General features: G+C 43.0%; 2 protein-coding genes across 2 annotated transcripts in view; one reads left to right on the top strand and one right to left on the bottom strand.

Annotated features, from left to right (window-relative positions):
• Nucleotides 1–19,992, bottom strand: part of LOC144507962 (uncharacterized) — a 70,747-nt gene that overhangs the window by 4,604 nt on the left and 46,151 nt on the right. The window lies entirely within an intron of this gene.
• The window catches only part of LOC144507964 (mitogen-activated protein kinase 12-like), a 70,206-nt gene that overhangs the window by 21,445 nt on the left and 28,769 nt on the right, over nt 1–19,992 (top strand). The window contains exon 4 of the mRNA XM_078235574.1: nt 16,398–16,509. Within this exon, the coding sequence (XP_078091700.1) occupies nt 16,398–16,509 (112 nt within the window). The remainder of the gene's footprint in view (nt 1–16,397; nt 16,510–19,992) is intronic.

Below are 19,992 nucleotides of genomic sequence, written 5' to 3'. Positions count from 1 at the left end.
CAAGGAGGCTTACGTTAACACTGCAATGAAGTTACTGTGAAAATCCTCTAGTCGCCACACTCCGGCGCCTGTTCGGGTACACTGAGGGAAAATTTAGCATGGCCAATCCACCTAACCAGCCCGTCTTTCGGACTGTGGGAGGAAACCAACGCACCCGGAGGAAACCCACGCAGACACGGGGAGAACGTGCAGGCTCCACACAGTCAGTGACCCAAGCCGGGAATTGAACACGGATCCCTGGCGCTGTGAGGCAGCAGTGCGGACCACTGTGCTGCCCTATAATTTTGCTACTGTGACTAAGTGGCAGCTAGGTTTACTGGAAATAACTTTTGAATACTCCACGGTAATGGTTTATCCTTCATTAAAATTCCCCTTTCAGCTATTTGTGCAGATTTTCTAGCCATTTATTATAAAACATTTCATATGTCCAGTACATTTCAGACAAGTACATTGGGTGTTCATTGCTAGTGCCACTACATATTGCCAAGCCCTTGGTGCTCAATGAAATGTCTGATGAAGCTGAATGTGTTTCTCTTTAAAAGTAAACCTGTCTCCACCCTGATCAATCAGAGCACATTCTGTGCCACAACGGTTGAAATGTCATCTCCAGTAAAAATAGTTCAGTTACCATGGTAATTGGACTAAATCAATTAGAAATTCATCAAATAGTTAAGCACTTCCATGGCAACCAAGCTATTTTTTTCATTTGCCACAGCAGAAATTGCAAACAGACGACAGTTCTTACAAGTTCACTCAGTTTGCCAAGCAGTAACTGTATTCTATTCATAATGAAATTGTAAATGAGCAGATTCCGAACTTGTTTATAAGTTCACGATACATAGTGAGCAGTTGAAGTCCTCTTCTGAAACCTTATTGTACTTCTCATACTCAGGATGCGATCCTTAAAACTTGCATCATTTCTTCGATGCAGCACATGTAGATGATAAACCCCAGGATTTGCCTGGGCAATCACTGATTGACCTCCCTGTTGGACTTGTTGAATACGAGCTCCCTAGGGGTTGGTAATTACCTCATCAGGTGGAGCTGGTATACCATGCCCTGTATAAAGTAGGCCCCTGAGCTGTCTCTTGGAGTTACTATAATGTCAAATAGGTTTATAGCATGGAAACAGGCCCTTTGGCCCAACTTGTCCATGCCGCCCAGTTTTTACCACTAAGTTATTTTCAATTGCCCGTGTTTGGCCCATATCCCTCTGTACCCATCTTACCAATGTAACTGTTTAAATGCTTTTTAGAAGACAAAATTGTACCCGCCTCTACCACTACCTCTGGCAGCTCATTCCAGACACTCACCACCCTCTGTGTGAAACAATTACCCCGCTGGACCCTTTTGTATCTCTCTCCTCTCGTGTTAAACCTTTGCCCTCTAGTTTTAGACTCCTCTACCTTTGGGAAAAGATGTTGACTATCCAGCTGATATATGCCCCTCATTATTTTATAGATGTCTATAAGATCATCCCAAAGCCTCCTATGCTCCAGGGAAAAAAGCCCCAGTCTATCCAGCCTCTCCTTATAACTCAAACCATCAAGTCCTGGTAGCATCCTAGTAAATCTTTTCTGCACTCTTTCTATTTTAATAATATCCTTCCTGTAATAGGGTCACCAGGACTGTACACAGTATTCATAGCCTTACAAATGCCTTATACAACTTCAACAAGACATCCCAACTCCTGTATTCGATGTTCTGACCAATGAAGCCAAGCCTGCTGAATGCTTCCTTCACCACTCTGTCCACCTGTGACTCCACTTTCAAGGAGCTATGAATCTGTACCCCTACTCTCCCCAATGCCCTACCATTAACTGTACCCCTACTCTCCCCAATGCCCTGCCATGGTTCGATCTACCAAAATGCATCACCTCACATTTATCAAAATTAAACTCCATCTGCCATTCATTAGCCCACTGGACCAATTGATCAAGATCCCGTTGCAATCCTAGATTACCTTCTTCACTGTCCACTATGCCACCAAGCTTGGTGTCATCTGCAAACTTACTAGCCATGCCTCCTAAATTCTCATCCAAATCATTAATATAAATGACAAGTAACAGTGGACCCAGCACTGATCCCTGAGGCACACCGCTGGTCACAGGCCTCCAGTTTGAAAAACTACCCTCTACAACCAACCTCTGTCTTCTGTCATCAAGCCAATTTTGTATCCAATTGGCTACCTTGCCCTGGATCCCATGAGATTTAACCTTATGCAACAACCTACCATGTGGTACCTGGACAATGTCAACTGCACTGCCCTCGTCTACCGTCTTGGTTACCCCTTCAAAAAACTCAAATTAAATTTGTGAGACATGATTTTCCACTCACAAAGCCATGCTGACTGTCCCTAATCAGTCCTTGCCTCTCTAAATGCCAGTAGATCCTACCTCTCAGAATATCTTCGATCAACTTACCCACTACAGATGTGAGGCTCACAGGCTTTTTGCTGCAGCCCGACTTAAACAAAGGTACAACATTTGTCACCCCCCACCTCACCTGTGGCTGTCGAATTTCAAATATCTCTGCTGGGGGACCCACAAGTTCCTCCCTGGCATCCCACAACGTCCTGGGATACACTTCATCAGGCTCTGGGGATTTATCTACCTTGATGCGCTTTAAGACTCCCAGCACCTCCTTCTCTGTAATACGTACACTCCTCAAGACATCACTATTTATTTCCCCAAGTTCCCTAGCATCCATGCCTTTCTCAACAGTAAAGACTGATGAGAAATATTCATTTAGGATCTCACCCATCTCTTGTGGATCCGCACGTAGATGACCTTGTTGATCCTTAAGAGGCCCTACTCTCTCCCTAGTTACTCTTTTGCCCTTTATGTATTTGTAGAAGCTCTTTTGATGTATATACCTGCAAATGATGTCTCGGTGACAAATGTGCAGGAAAATATCAATTCAAAACTTTGGCCTCCATTTCCGTGAAACACATGATTGGAGTTCTTCACTATTTAAAGATGTGACACTTGAAGCGGCTCAGCAAGTAAATGTATCATTTGGAATTGATCCATAAATCAGGAAGATGGCAGGTTTGATCCCCAGCCTATGCCAAGTTAGTTCATGTTTGAGCTGCTGTGGAAAAACTACAGTCGACCACAATGATCCCAGCCTAGGACAGCAGAAATATCTGGTGTGTCCCACATCTGACCATTATCCAGTGAGCCCTGCTGGAAAGTGACTACACTTGGACAGCCTTGAGACACAGATAGATGGGTGAGCTGCTCCAAGGCTGCTGGCAGCTACCTTTTTGGAGCCAGCATCATAACAAAGTTGTGCAATAGCCAACTGCAGACGTGGATCGTTTGTTTTTTGACGCCATACGCGTTGAGGCTGCTAAAGTATGGTCTGATGCGGAAGAGAGAAATTATGACACTTTATGCATTAATTTAGCATCCAGTTGATGAATGGGGTAGGTAGAAAACAATGCAACACATAGCAAATAAATTTTGAGTAAAATCATTTTTTATAACTCTCGCAAGCTTATTTTGGACAGAACAAGAATATTGACTGAATAAGTGAGATCTTAACTTGCCAGAAATGATAAAAAGTGGATTCTCTGATCCTCAATGGCCTCTACTCATATAAGTCAGACAGACTATTTTATTTGCTCTTATAAGGGCACCCCATTCCACAAAGTCAACATTGATATTTGAATTGAAATAGTTTGCTGAATGTTGAGCTTTATAATTTAAAGGGCTCCTGTAGATGTACACCAGCAACTATCACTGGGTGATGCCAGATGGTGATTACCGGGCAGTGTTTGAATAGTACAGAAACGGAAATGGCAGAAACACACAGGGTTTTTATTGAAACTGAATACTGTTGAAATCAGAAACTTCCCAATTTGCTGCCACTTTACTAAACTCTTGAGATCGTTCCATTTATTTAACTGTTAATCATGCAATTCCAGTTTCCACCCTCAGGCCTTGGAGCCATCTGGTGCTGTTTTCTTCCAAAGTTATTAATAAGGCAAATTGGCTGCTGCAGCACATTGGACTACAAGTCAAAGCAAGTCATAATGACATTGCACTAATCAGTGCTGAATACTGTGTTCGACGAGTGGGTTTGGTTATCCAGACTGCTTGTCTGACATCCTGATCTGGACAAACAGAAATATACTCCAATTAGATATTGCGAAGACCAAAGCTCTCAGTCTCCATGGCATTCTCCTAACTATTGAGTCACCCTCTCCATGGCAACTGTCTGAAACTAAGCTAAACTGTTCACAGCACCTGAGATGAGCTACAAACACACACCTGCTCCGTCACTAAGCCTTCATTTCCACCTCCTCAGTATGACCTGCCTCTGTCCCCACCTCATCTGCTGCTGAAACCCTCATCCATGCATTTGCAACTTCCAGATTTGACTATCCCAATACATCCCTGGTTGGCCTCCCACATTCCATCCATAAACTTATGAGGGAGGTGATGGCCTAGTGGTAACATCACGAGATTATTAATCCAGAAACTCATCAATGTTCTGGGCACCCGGGTTCGAATCCCGCCACGGCAGTTGGTGGAATTTGAATTTGAATAAAATATCTGGAATTAAGAATCTACTGAGGACCATTGTCGATTGTCGGAAAAACATATCTGGTTCACTAATGTCCATTAGGGAAGGAAATCTGCTGTCCTTACCTGGTCTGGCCTACATGTGACTCCAGAGTCACAACATTGTGGTTGACTCTCAACTGCCCTCGGGCAACTAGGGGTGGGCAATAAATGCTGGCCAGCCAGCAACACCCATGTCACACGAATTCATACAAAAATTGAGGTTTTTCAAAAGTCTGCTGCCTATATCCTAACGTGTACACATTCACTGATTCCCCATGTGCTGGCGGATCTACATTGGCTCCTGGTTAAGCAATGCCTTTATTTTAAAATTCTCATCCATTTTAAATCCCTCCACGGTCTCGCTACTCCTTATCTCTATAATTTCTGCCAGCCCTACAACCTTTCGTGATACCTCTTCTCCTATAATTCTGGCCTCTTAAGTATTGCTAATTTTAATCACTCTGCCATTGAACAAAGAACAATACAGCACAGGAACAGGCCCTTTGGCCCACCAAGTCTGTGCCGACACTGATCCCTCTCTAATCTAATATTTTCTTGCCTCTACATGGTCCATATTCCTCTATTTCCTGCCGATTCATATATCTATGTTGGTAACCATGACCTCACATGCCAAGGTCCTAAGTTTTGGGATTCCCTTCCTTAAACTCCCTCCTGCTTTTTCTCCTTGGGACACTCCGTAAAACCCACTTTTTTAACCGGGGTTTTGGTCATTTACCTTAGTATCTCCTTTGGTGACTCAGTGTTATATGTTGCTTCATAAAGCTTCTGTGAAGCACCTGTGAATGGGACGTTTCATTATATTAAAGGTGCTATATGAATGCAAATTGTTATTATCTTACTTCAAGAAGCATATTGAAACATCAGGAAGGGTTCTGAGATGGATGCCTGGGATAATTTCATGCTTTAGATTATTAAGTTATGAAAAAGTCTCCAGCCTTTTGTAAATATCTTCCACTGGGGAAAAAAAGGAAATGATATTGTTCTTCAGATAATGAAAAATATAGATGAAGTGGATGTAAATAAATTATATATCTTAGACAATGAATAAAAGACTAGAGGACACAGACACAAGTCTCCAACAGTTAGAGATGATAAAATCGAATCTCTGTCTCCACAGCAGGTCAGATGCTACATAAAACAAACTCTGAAAAAGTATTTGATCAAAACTAGATATTTATTAATTCAGGATCTGAAGATTACATTAATTGTTACTGCCAAGAAAATATTAATTATCTAAGTATTTTTTGTTTTTGTGAAAATAACCAAATTTTTCAATGATAAGAATCCATCAGTAGATTGTTTTATTAAATAACATTTTCGTTATTAATTGTAGGGTGTATCATAGAATCCCTACAGTGCAGAAGGAGGCCATTCAGCCCATCGAGCCCGCACTGACTACAATCCCACCCAGGCTCTATTCCCATAACCCCACATATTTACCATGCTAATCCCTCTGATACTAAGGGACAATTTAGCATGGCCAATCAACCTAACCCGCACATCTATGGAATGTAGGAGGAAACCGGAGCACCGGAGGAAACCCACGCAGACACAGGGAGAATGTGCAGACACCACACAGACAGTGAACCGAGGCCGGAATTGAACCCGGGTCCCTGGCGCTGTGAGGCAGCAGTGCTAACCACTGTGCCGCCGTGCAGAGGGACCGCAGTGGTTCAAGAAGGCAACTCACCACCACTTTCTCAAGCGCAATTAGGGATGGGCAATAAATGCTGGCCTTGCCAGCGACACCCACATTTCTTAAATGAATTTTTAAAAAATCACAAATCTGGTTCTATTTTCGTAATCAACCTCAGCTTCTGCCACATTGGAATATTACAATTATACCCGCTTTTGGCTGATGCATCATACAACTTACAGCACAGAAACAGGCCATTCAGCCCAACAGGTCCATGCCACTTTATTTTACGCTCCGTGTGAGCCTCCATCCACCCTACCATAATTCAAATATGCCTCTGCAAGCACAGTATAGAGCATTCAAACAATTTCCATGTAAGTAGCAGAAATTTGGATTTTTGTGAACTCAAATTACATTTCACAAGAGAAAGGCAACATACAAGTGTCGGTTTTGAATAAATGACCTAGCAATTCAGAAATACAAAATACTACACTCACTTACATTCATATGTGAGGCTATTTCACTGGAACATAACATCTTGAGAGTGCACGAAGAAGGCATTTTCATTTTGTACCCAATTTTATAGTAATCAGTTTAAATCAAGAATACATTCAAATCCCGAGAAATATCTGGTGTCAAATGACATTGACAAACCACCACAGCACCTTTAGCCCAGTGCATAACTCAATAACATGCTATACACAGGACCATTTTGCTGTATAATACTGCAGAAGGTAATGTATCTCACTGGGTACACTGAGAGAATTTAGCATGACCGATGCACCTAACCTGTATGTCTTTTGAACTGTGGGAGGAAACCGGAGCACCCAGAGGAAACCCACGCAGACACGGGGAGAACATGCAGACTCCATACAGACAGTGACCCGAGGCCAGAATTGAACCCGGGTCCCTGGTACTCTGAGGCAGCAGTGCTACCCACGATAAATATCATTTACAATCACCACAGCACCTTTAGCCTGGTGCATAACTCAGTAGCACAAATGTTAAAGTGTCATACTATAAGCAGGACCATTTTGTTGTATAGTACTGCAGAAGATAATGTGTCTCACTCCTGCCGTCTACACTATATATATATATATGGGAACTGTTTATTAGCTTGGCTGACGATAGCATTTACATCTAGGATGACTTCAGTACAGTATTGGAGGTGCTGTCCTTTGGTCAAAATGTTAACGTAATGTAAAGCTCCATTTGCCTTTTTAGGTGGATGTAAAAGATCCCATGGTAATATCCAAAAGAGGAGTGTATGGGCCAATTGAGATATTTAGATGAGAATAAATCATTTTAGTTTCAATGCTGAATCAAAGTGCAAATCAAAATTCCAGAAAAAGCATATAAAAAATTTCTTAAATTTTAAAAATCTCTCCCAGCACCAGGAACATTTCCCCTTGGAAATAAATGGTGCACTACCAGAGCTGCTTTCTTCATTCAAAAAGCTTCTAAGCCACCATTGCAAAAATTGCACTTTTACACACTTTTGTTTTATGCTCTTGCTTGGATACAACTGCAGAAATATTGAGATCATAGAATCCCCATAGTGCAGAAGGAGGCCATTCAGCCCATCGAGCCTGCACCCACAACAATTCCACCCAGGCCCACATTTTTACCATGCTAATCCCCCTGACTCTCAGGGGTAATTTAGCATAGCCAATCCACTTAACTTGTGCATCTTTGGACTGTGGGAGGAAACAGGAGAACCTGGAGGAAACCCTCGCAGTCACGGGGAGAACGTGCAGACTCCTCACAGATAGTCATCCAAGGCTGGAATTGAACTCAGGTCCCTGGTCATGATGTCTACTGCCACCTCATGTTCCCAGCCAGGATTTAGACCACATGACATAGGAGCAGACGTAGCCCATTAAATCTGCTCCGCCATTCCATTGGATTATGATTGGTCTGATAATCCTCAACTCCACTTCTTCACCTTATCTCCATAACCCTTGATACCCTTTTTGATTCAAAATCTGTCGATCTCACGCGAGCATTTTTCTTTTTTTCATTTGTGGAACATGGGTGTCGCTGGCTGGCCAGCATTTATTGCCCATCCCTACTTGCCCTTGAACTGAGTGGCTTGCTAGGTCATTTCAGAGGGCAGTTGAGAATCAACCATGTTGCTGTGGCTCTGGAGACACATATAGGCTAGACCAGGTAAAGACGGCAGATTTCCTTCCCTAAAGGACATTAGTGAACTAGATGGGATTTTCCAACAATTGACATTGTTTTCATGGCTATCAATAGATTCTTAATTCCAAATATTTTAATTGAATTCTAGTTCCACCATCTGCCGTGGCGGGATTCGACCCCATGTCCCCAGAACATTAGCTGAGTTTCTGGATTAATAGTCTAGCAATAATTCCACTAGGCCATCGCCTCCCCTGTATACTTAAAGACCCAGCCTCTACAGCCCTGGTAAACAATTCCATACATTCACTACTCTCTGAGAGAAGAAATTCCTTCGCATCTCCATCTTAAATGGGTGACCCTTATTTTGAGATTATGCCCTCTGGTCGTGGACACTCACACAAGGGGATACAACCTCTCAGTATCTACCCTGTCAAAAGGCTCTGAGAATCCTATATGTTTCGATAAGGTTGCCACTCATTCTTCTAAACTCCAATGAGTACAGGCCCAACCTATTCAACTTCTCATAATGAACCTGTATTGCACTGCCTCCAATACCTGTACATCTTTGCTTAGACAAGGGAACCAAAGCAATTCACGGTATTCCAGGTGTGGTCTAACTCATGCCTTGTATAGTTTTAGCAACACTTTCCTATTTTTATACTCCTTCCCCTTTAAAATAAAGGCCAACATTCCATTTGCCTTCCCTATTACCTGCTGAACCTCCATGTTAGCTTTTTGTGATTTATGCATGAGGATCCTCAAATACCTTGGTGCTGCAGTTTTCTGCAATCTTTCGCCATTTAAATAATATTCAGTTCCTTTATTCTTCCCATCAAAGTGTATAACTTCATATTTTTCTGCATTATATTCCATCTGCCAAGTGTTTGCCCACTCACTTAACCTGTCTGTATTCCTCTGTAGACTCTTTGTTTCATCTTTACCTGTTGCCTTCCCACCTATTTTTGTGTTATCCACAAACTTGGCAATAGTGCATTAATTTTCCTCGTTCACATCATGAATATATTGTGTAATTAATTGTGACTCCAGCACTCCATTAATTACAGGTTACCATCCTGAAAATGCCCCTCTTAGATTCATAGAATCCTTACAGTGAAGAAGGAGGCCATTTGGCCCATCATGTCTGCACCGACCGCAATCCTACCCAGGCCCTATCCCCGTAACCCCACTTATTTACCCTGTTAATCTCCCTGACAGTAAAGGGCAATTTACCATGGCCAATTAACGTAACCCACACATCTTTCAGACCCGGAGGAAACCCACGCAGATAGGAGGAGAACGTGCAAACTCCACACAGACAGTGACTCAAGGCCAGAATTGAACCCAGGTCCCTGGCGCTGTGAGGCAGCAGTGCTAACCACTGTGCCACCATGCCACGCCTCTTATCCCAGCTCTTTGTCTTCTATTAGTCAGCCAATCCTCTAACCATGCTAATATACAACCCCCAAAACCATGGGTTCTTATTAAGTAGCCTTTTGTGCAGTATCTTATTGAGTATTTTTTGGGAATCCAAATGTATTACATCCAAATGTAGTACATGATAGTGACCACAATTCGATTACGTTTACCTTAGCAATGGAAAGGGATAGGTATATACCGAAGGGCAAGAGTTATAGCTGGGGGAAAGGAAATTATGATGCGATTAGGCGAGATTTAGGTGGCATAGGTTGGGGAAGGAAACTGCAGGGGATGGGCACAATTGTAATGTGGAGCTTGTTCAAGGAACAGCTACTACGTGTCCTTGATAAATATGTACCTGTCAGGCAGGGAGGAAGCAGTCGTGTGAGGGAACCGTGGTTTACTAAAGAGGTTGAATCTCTCGTGAAAAGGAAGAAGGAGACTTACGTTAAGATGAGATGTGAAGGCTCAGTTAGGGCGCTTGAGAGTTACAAGTTAGCCAGGAAGGACCTAAAGAGAGAGTTAAGAAGAGCCAGGAGGGGACATGAGAAGTCTTTGGCAGGTAGGATCAAGGAAAACCCAAAAGCTTTCTATAGGTATGTCAGGAGTAAAAGAATGACTAGGGTAAGATTAGGGCCAGTCAAGGACAGTAGTGGGAAGTTGTGCGTGGAGTCTGAAGAAATAGGAGAGGCACTAAATGAATATTTTTCGTCGGTATTCACACAGGAGAGGGACAGTGTTGTTGAGGGGAGTACTGAGATGCAGGCTGTTGGACTGGACGGGATTGAGGTTCATAAGGAGGAGGTGTTAGCAATTCTGGAAGGGGTAAAAATAGATAAGTCCCCTGGGCCGGATGGGATTTATCCTAGGATTCTCTGGGAGGCTAGAGAGGAGATTGCAGAGCCTTTGGCTTTGATCTTTGTGTCGTCATTGTCTACAGGAACAGTGCCAGAAGACTGGAGGATAGCAAATGTTGTCCCCTTGTTCAAGAAGGGGAGTAGGGACAACCCTGGTAATTATAGACTGGTGAGCCTTACTTCTGTTGTGGGCAAAGTTTTGGAAAGGATTATAAGAGATAGGATTTATAATCATCTAGAAAGGAATAATTTGATTAGGGATAGTCAGCGCGGTTTTGTGAAGGGTAGGTCGTGCCTCACAAACTTTATTGAATTCTTTGAGAAGGTGACCAAAGAGGTGGATGAGGGTAAAGCGGTTGATGTGATGTATATGGATTTCAGCAAAGCGTTTGATAAGGTTCCCCATGGTAAGCTATTGCAGAAAATACGGACACGTGGGATTGAGGGTGATTTAGTGGTTTGGATCAGGAATTGGCTAGCTGTAAGAAAACAGAGGGAGGTAGTTGATGGGAAATATTTATCCTGGAGTTCAGTTACTAGCGGTGTTCCGCAAGGATCTGTTTTGGGGCCACTGCTGTTTGTCATTTTTATTAATGACCTGGATGAGGGCGTAAAAGGATGGATTAGTAAATTTGCGGATGACACTAAAGTCGGTGGAGTTGTAGACAGTGCGGAGGGAAGTGGCAGGTTACAGAGAGACATAGATAAGCTGCAGAGCTGGGCTGAGAGGTGGCAAATGGAGTTTAATGCGGAAAAGTGTGAGGTGATTCACTTTGGAAGGAGTAACAGGAATACAGAGTACTGGGCTAATGGAAAAATACTTGGTAGTGTGGATGAACAGAGGGATCTGGGTGTCCATGTGCATAGATCCCTGAAAGTTGGCACCCAGGTTGATAGGGTTGTTAAGAAGGCCTATGGTGTGTTAGCTTTTATTGGTAGAGGGATTGAGTTTCGGAGCCATGAGGTCATGCTGGAACTGTACAAAACTTTGGTGCGGCCGCACTTGGGAGTATTGCATACAGTTCTGGTCGCCGCATTATAGGAAAGATGTGGAAGCGTTGGAAAGGGTGCAGAGGAGATTTACCAGGATGTTGCCTGGTATGGTGGGAAGATCGTATGAGGAAAGGCTGAGGGACTTGAGGTTGTTTTCGTTAGAGAGAAGAAGGTTAAGAGGTGACTTAATAGAGGCATACAAGATGATCAGAGGATTAGATAGGGTGGATAGTGAGAGCCTTTTTCCTCGGATGGTTATGGCTAACACGAAGGGACATAGCTTTACATTGAGGGGTGAGAGATATAGGACAGATGTTAGAGGTAGGTTCTTTACTCAGAGAGTAGTAAGGGCGTGGAATGCCCTGCCTGCAGCAGTAGTGGACTCGTCAACATTAAGAGCATTCAAATGGTTATTGGATAAACATATGGATGATATTGGAATAGTGTAGATTAGAGGGTCTTTAGATTGGTTTCACTGGTCGGTGCAACATCGAGGGCCGAAGGGACTGTACTGCGCTGTTATGTTCTATGTACTGGTTTCCCTTTATCTATCCTGCATGGTACCACTTCAAAGAATTCTAATAAATTTGTCAGTCATTAATTCCCCTTCATGAAGCCATACTGACTCTGTTTGATAGTATTATACGTTTTAAATTCTCTGCTATTTACCTCCCCTATCTTTGCCAGAACTGTTGTTGGCTATTTTATGTTCATCTGCTGCATGGAAATGGGGCCCTCGTCCCTCCCAAACATCATACATATAATGGGAAGTAGTCATAAATGATCCAAATTCCCCCCAGAAAGAGAACCTTCTACTGGCTATCTCCTCTCTAATCTGAGCCCAGCACTAAATCGCCAAAGGCTTCAGTATCAAGCAAGGCCTTCAGTGGGAACTTTAATTCAGGGCACATCTACCCCTTTAACATTCTCTGTTGTCTCTTCCAGTGCTGCTATGATGCCCCCCCTCTAGCACCAGACTAGTGGGACATTGTACCCTCGCATTGGTTGGTTTCCTCAGTGGGAGATCATTCATGTAACACTAATGACCTCTAACCCAGTTAAACAGAGAGGGGGGAGGGAGGGGGGGAGGGGAGGGGGGAGGGAGGGGGGGAGGGGGGAGGGGGGGGGGGAGGTGGGGGGCGTTGTTAAAGCTGACTTGGAGGGACGGTAGAAATCACGGCACTCTGCCCCAGAGGGAAGAAACAGTTTTACAAATCTTTTCAACCAGAGAAATTGGGAACAGTAATTTTCACCTCTTGCCTGTTCCCCTTCCCATCTGAAGGCATTGATTCTATTCGTGTGCTGAGGTTCCCTTGGTAGTTGACCACATTCAGGGAGGGGAGGGAAAGTACATGGGTATGGATAGTAGGTAGGACCACTTTGGGCGTAGCTGAGATGCCCAACCTTCAGATGACCTGCTAGAACTCACTGTCTGGGCTCACAATAAAGTCATGATGTGGAGATGCCGGCGTTGGACTGGGGTAAACACAGTAATTCCCACTCACCTGAGGAAGGGGCTTAAGGCTCCGAAAGCTTGTGGCTTTTGCTACCAAATAAACCTGTTGGACTTTAACCTGGTGTTGTTAAACTTCTTACTCACAATAAAGACCAGCCCACTCGGGAAAAATACTGCAATGTATCTGTAAAAATCAGCCCCCAGCATTGGCTCAAAGCCTGCATAGCAGAAGGAAAGGAAGAACAGTGCCTTTAATGGATCATTATTGGATTAACTTGCAATACTGGATAGATGTCACATTTTTGTGATATTCTTTACAGTATTTGCAGCTAACCACTGATAAACCATTAACTATCATGTTAGTGTACAGAACATGCAGTCAAATAAAACAAATAACTTAGTAACGATGTTCAGTTGAGTGTCCAATTAGGATATTGTGTTTTAATTAGCTGGGCGTATACATGTCTTGTCCTCCCCAATTACTAAAGATTTTTACTTGAAACGTTTGCTTGAAAAGCAGGATATATAATTGGCGATCAGTGTGACTGATCAGAGATACTTACGCATACACACAGTGATTGGTACGGGCCATGGCAGGGGCGGGGGGTGGTTTACAGACCCAGAGAGGGGGAAGAAAGGGTTTGAAGGTGTAGCAGAGTGTGGGAGGTTAGAAATTCAGGGGTCCCCTCTGAAAGCCGTGGAGTTTTAACTTCATAGTGTCTGTTTGTGTGTACGTGTGCTTGACACCAATGACAGGTGCCCCACCTGGAAGTCAGCCTGCTTGACAGGATTGGAAGCCCAAACAGCGAATCATTAGAGAAATCAGAAACCTCGTAGAATGGGGGTTGTCCATGCAGGAAATGTTGAATCCAGCAGCTAAATGCAAAGGCCTTTGCCTTCTGATCCAGTACTCTTTCACCTCAGTTTAATTGCTGGGTTTTCCAAGGACTGGCCAAAGTTAAATTTCAAATGGCAAACAAAAGTGGGCAGCATGGTGGGACTGCCTCACAGCGCCAGGGACCCAGGTTCAATTCACGGCTTGAGTCACTGTGCGGAGTTTGCACATTCTCCCCGTATCTGTGTGGGTTTCGTCCAGATGCTCCGGTTTCTTCCCAAAGTCTGAAAGACGTGCTGGTTAGGTGCACTGGCCATGCTAAATTCTCCTTCAATTCTCCCGAACAGGTGCCGGAGTGTGGCGACTAGGGGATTTTCACAATAACTTCATTGCAGTATTAATCTAAGCCTACTTGTGACTAATAAATAAAATAAACCTAAAATGATGTCCTCGGCCTCATTATAATGTCTAAAATGCCAACTCACATCCTTGGAGTGGGCAACTTGACTCCTGACATTGTAACTCCATTGAAATCAGAATTAGGTGGGTAGGAGGCAGGTTAGGGTCCAGATTCAAATGTTTAGCACTTGAACACCATATGTACTCAAATCTGCCTGTTTTTTGGGATTTAAATTCTTCTTGGTGGTTTTCTAAAGCCTTTATAGCTACCAGAAGAAATTGCAAAATTATACATTAATATGCGGTATTACAATCCTGTGACGGCCAGGACAAAAGGTAATGTGCATGTCACAAGATGGAATAGGGCAATGTTCTACTTATTAAGTGAGAGAGTCAGAGAAATAACAAATTAGATTTTAAAGTAAGAGTAAATGTGTAATAGTACACTTTGGTCAAAACGCGCATTGTAAATGCATGATGAATAGAATTATTTAAGGAGACTCTGAAATGTCCATGAGTGATGGACCTAATCCATTAGATTAAGATTTAGAATTCAGTAATCTATGAGAGAGGGGCAAATTGGACAAGTTTCCACTCACTGTCCAGTGAAGAACATTTTGAGAGTGGATTAAGAAGGCAAAGCTCCGATATGATGACCCATTAATTATATAGTTGCTTTCTAAACTCACAGAAGAAGAGTGAGCGAAATACTAGAGGATGACTGGTGTCCATAGCCTCACAAAGAGTTAATCACATTGAGAAAATTGACAAGTGGAGAAAAAGCAACATGAAAACATCCACTAACGACGACTGTTTATTAACTGAAATGTAATAAGTCAACGATAGATCACAGACACTGCACTTAGCCCCTCAGCAATCTATCTGATATCACAGAAATGAGACCTCTGCAAGTCTTCTAATGACATATTCTTTGAGGTTCATCATTTTTCAATGTTTGGATCCGCGGGGCAAAATGAATTTTTTCAACAGTAAGTCTTATTTAAAGGAAATTAGATTTTGTGTGTTGACGGGAAAGATACATTTCAAACTTTATCCCTTCATTAGATGAGGTGTTTGCAGGGATGTGTTCTAATTAAAAGATCTTGTTAAACACCAAATTATTTAATAAATTGCTTGGTCACCACATTTTAAGTCTAGTTTGGTGTGATTTTGTTTATATAAAAGTGTAATAAGCTGTGAAGTGTCGACCTATTTATGACTGAATGTACATGACTTTCCCACATTTCAAATCTTGTCATGTGATGGTAGATCATTATATAAATGCAAAAAAAGACAGACAAACTTGAAAAACAAATTTGTACCATTTATGATTTTGTTTTCTGTATAATATATGTCATGGGATGTCTTGTAATTCTGTCCTTTCAAAACTTTCTGAGTGGAGTCACAGTCAAGTACGCTGATCATTCGGCCCATCGAGCCCACACCGACAACAATCCCACCCAAGCCTTACCCCCATAACCCCACCTTTATAAGCTGCTGATCCCCCTGACACCAAGGGGCAATTTAGCATGGCCAATCCACCTAACCCACACATTTTTGGACTGCGGGAGGAAACCGGAGCACAAACACGCAGACACGGGGAGAATGTGCAAACTCCACAGTCACCCGAGGCTGGAATTGAACCTAGGTCCCTGGCGCTGTGAGGCAGCAGTGCTAACCACTGTGCTGTCAAGTAGAAGTGATTTATTTGTTCAAGGTATAAAACGTGCAGTAATATACTGGATTATCTCCATAATGTTCTGCTTGAACTTTCAATCTTTAAATATGTTTCAAAAAACCTTCCTAATAATAAATTTTCATAACTTTGAAAGTCTAAAATCCTCCATTTTTAAAAGTCTTTCTCAAACCTTAAATCTTCCATCTAGACCTGCTTCATATTGCTTTATATCCCATTGCTGTGTCTTGGACCGGACGTATCCCAGACACATAACCAGCAGCCAGTCCCTAGTTAGTGGTTCTCTAAACATGACAACTGGCTGCAGTGACTCTTGTTTAGTATGACGTTTATAAAGGTCATGTTGATGTTATGTTTATTATTTTGCAGCTATTTGGTTATGCCGTTCATGGGAACAGACCTTAGCAAATTAATGAAGCACGAGAAACTGACTGAAGACCGGATCCAATTTCTGGTGTATCAAATCCTGAAAGGCCTAAAGGTCAGTTTCTCCTCCAATTATTATTTTTGACTATGCAAATGTGCCCGATCAGTTTTAAAATGCAATCTCTATAAATTTTGGATGTGATACTTCCTATTTTATTGTATTGCCTTGACATGTTATGCTAATTTACAAGACATGTTCCAATTCTCTTCCCACACCTCATGGTGCACTAAGGCAGTATTTCATCCATTTCCCTATTTGGTAATTCCTGAAACAGGTTGCTAGTCTGTGCCCGGGGACTTATAGCTTGAGGGGCGCCACTCCACATCATACATGGCTGACCAGGAGTCTCTCCCGCTCTTATCGCTTATGAACGCACCTTCCTTGGTCACCAAGTCCTAGGGTGGGACTCGATCCCAGAGCTTCTGGCTCAGAGGCAGGGACGCTATTTACTGTGCCACAGGACCTCCTTACAAGATACGTACTTACACAAGGCACATACTTACACAAGATACATACTTACTTACTCATATTTTTTCAGAAATAAAAACATTGGGTGATATTTTCTGTCCCCTCCTCCTGCGGCGTGTTTTGCGGAGGCGCCCACCATTGGCTTCTGGTCCTGTCACAGTCAACGGGGTTTCTTGTAAATCTGCTGCCAGGGAACCTGCAGTGGGGGGTGGGGTAGACGTCGGTGGGACTGGGAGCTCCCACCGATGGGAACATCTGGAAAATACTGCCCATTATTTTAATTCTTCCTCTCCCAAAAGCATACTTCAAAACAACAAACTAATTTGTTTTTATCTATTCTGGGGGCATGGTGTTGCTGGCAAGATTGGAATTTGATGTCCATCCCTTGTTTTGTCTGATGTTTGGCTTGTGAAGGTGGGAATGAATTGTGATGCAACTGTTTGGTTGGCTTCTCAGAGCAGCGTCAACTATATTGGTGTGGGACAAATTGGGGAGGTGATGGCCTCGTGGTATTATCGCAAGGCTATTAACCCAGAAACTCAACTAATGTTCTGGGGACCCAGGTTCAAATCGTGCCATGGCACATGGTGGAATTTGAATTCAATAAAAAAAATCTGGAATTAAGAATCTACTGATAACCATGAAACCACTGCCGATGGTCATGAAAAAAACATGTGGTGCACTAATGTTCTTTAGGGAAAGAAATCTGCCATCCTTACCTGGTCTGGCTTACATATGACTCCAGAGCCACAGCAATGTGGTTGACTCTCAATGGCCCTCTGAAATGGCCTAGCAAGCCACTCAGTTGTCACCACCACCTTCTCAAGAGCAACTAGGGATGGGCAATAAATGCTCGCTAGCCAGCAACACCCATGTCCCATGAATGAATAAAAAAAACTGAAGCTTGGTGTAAACTAGAACTGGTAAGGACAGCAGGACCTTCGCCAGAGAGAATGTTGAACATTTTTATTGACAATTCGTGGCTATTTTTAGACTTGTCAATTTTTTATTTCAACTTAATTCAGATTTTCAATTTGACTTCATTCTCTATAGCCCTGTGGTTCACTGGTTCAATAATACAACCACCACACCACGGTACCTGGTCATCATGCACACATTGCAGCAATGTACACTGAGCAACGATTTATTTCAATATACTTGTTCTTTGTATTCATATAAAATGAAGGATGGCTTTGAGAAGAGTAGCCTTTTTTTTTGCAGTTTCAGTGACAGTGAATGAGAAGTTACAAAGTTTAATACAACTACAACTTTCATGTCTGTAGAGTCTTTAATGTAGAAAATATCCATAGGCGTCTGCCAGAGGAGAAGTGGCTGATGAGCATTAAGCAGTTGAAGAACTAAGAGAGATGAACAAAAGTATGGTCAAAAATGGGGGTTTTGAAGAGTTTTTGGAACACAAAAATATCAGAGCTGTAACATGCTGCCACCGGTGCTCCATGCACCCACATACAAGAGTGACTTGCATTTGCAAGTGCAGCTCACTCATAGCACAGTGCTATCTGCAGCTGGCTTGTTGCATAATTGACTTGAGGTTAGGTAGGTGTCGAATTTTAATTCTGTTCTTTCAATTATTGTCTCTCAGAATTGTGTTTAGCCAACAGGAACTTACAAAATAGAGTTTTTGCTTTGAAGTGGTTTTTTTACAAAGGACACAGAGACAATAACCATTCCAACTTCTAGTTAATGTGTTCATTTCATCAACTAAGTAACTTCAGTTTGTACTGTATTTGTAGGATATCAACCTGTAAGATCTGAAACTCCCTACCCACAAACTTCTTAATCTTACGTTTTACGTTTTTTAATCAGTATTGGTTGGCAAATTTTGTGAATGTAAATGGGTGACATACATGAGAGGCTGAATTTAATGTGGAGTGGAGTTCCTATCCCCTGGTGTAGAGGTTGTAGGTGAACTTCCACCCCCCTCCCCCCCCCCCCCGCGCCGCTCGGTGGGTTCACTCTGCAGACATTTAATGGTCTCGTGTCCCAGGAGCGCCACCGGGAGCAATGGCCAATGTTGGAAGTATAGCCAATCCGGGAGGAAAGTGTCTTGCGATGATGCCGGGCTTAAAGATAAGTCCAAGATTTCAGACTAGGCTGGTAGGCCTTGATGAGGGGCTGAGATCTGAGGTGGACGCAGCTGGAAGGAGGGGAAACACAACGGAGGAGAGACCTGGGTTTGGCGGGGGGGGGGGGGGGGGGTGTCCTTGGAGTGCAGATTAGCAGAGTGCTAGAAAAAGAACCCCCTGCAACATTTGCAACCACCAACTCACCTGGTTTCCTGGGCACTTGGACACCTGTGCACTGACCTACCCCCACTGTGGGTATAATATATTCCAGCAGCGATGGGAGGAGGACCTTAGGTAGCCTCAGTTGGGCCTCCCAGTGTGTCCCGTCACTGGGTAAAATTGCAGCGAGGCAGGGCATGTAGGCACAGGGTGTGGCACCACGTGAAGCTCAATTTTATAATCCTCTCCCCTGCTTGCTGTCTTGCAAGGACAGAAATAGCCCAAAATTTGTGGCCTACATTAACAAGAATCGATAATAAACTGGTATGTTAATTCCTTTTGGCACTATGATGTCTTAGAAATTTTAAGTGCAGTAAATGCTGAGAAGCACTGAAGTTTTAACATTCCCCAAGCTCCTGGCTTGTCAGGCAAGTAGAGCGGCTATTTGTTGTTTTACCAAAATTGGATTTTTGCGCACAAAAGAGAAAATGCTGGAAAATCTCAGCAGGTCTGGCAGCATCTGTAAGGAGAGAAAAGAGCTGACGTTTCGAGTCCAGAGGACCCTTTGTCAAAGCCCCTGTCGGAGCGAAGAGCAGTATTTCTTCAGGGTAGGCATTCCTGGAAGAGAAGTGGCAGTGAGTTAAACACTGGATAAAAGCAAATTACTGAGGATGCTGCCAACATCCGCAGTAATTTGCTTTTATTTATTATATTGGATTTGTGCACATTCTGTTAGCTCTGTTAATGAACGTGAATCCACAAAAAATGCCAGTCAATAAATGGAGTAAGGCATCCAGAGATGTGCTTTCTGTATTCTAATGGT

Source organism: Mustelus asterias, chromosome 19, assembly GCF_964213995.1.
Source record: "Mustelus asterias chromosome 19, sMusAst1.hap1.1, whole genome shotgun sequence".
NCBI lineage: Eukaryota > Metazoa > Chordata > Chondrichthyes > Carcharhiniformes > Triakidae > Mustelus > Mustelus asterias.
Note: the sequence above shows the minus strand (reverse complement) of the source record. Positions and strands in the feature narration are given on the sequence as shown.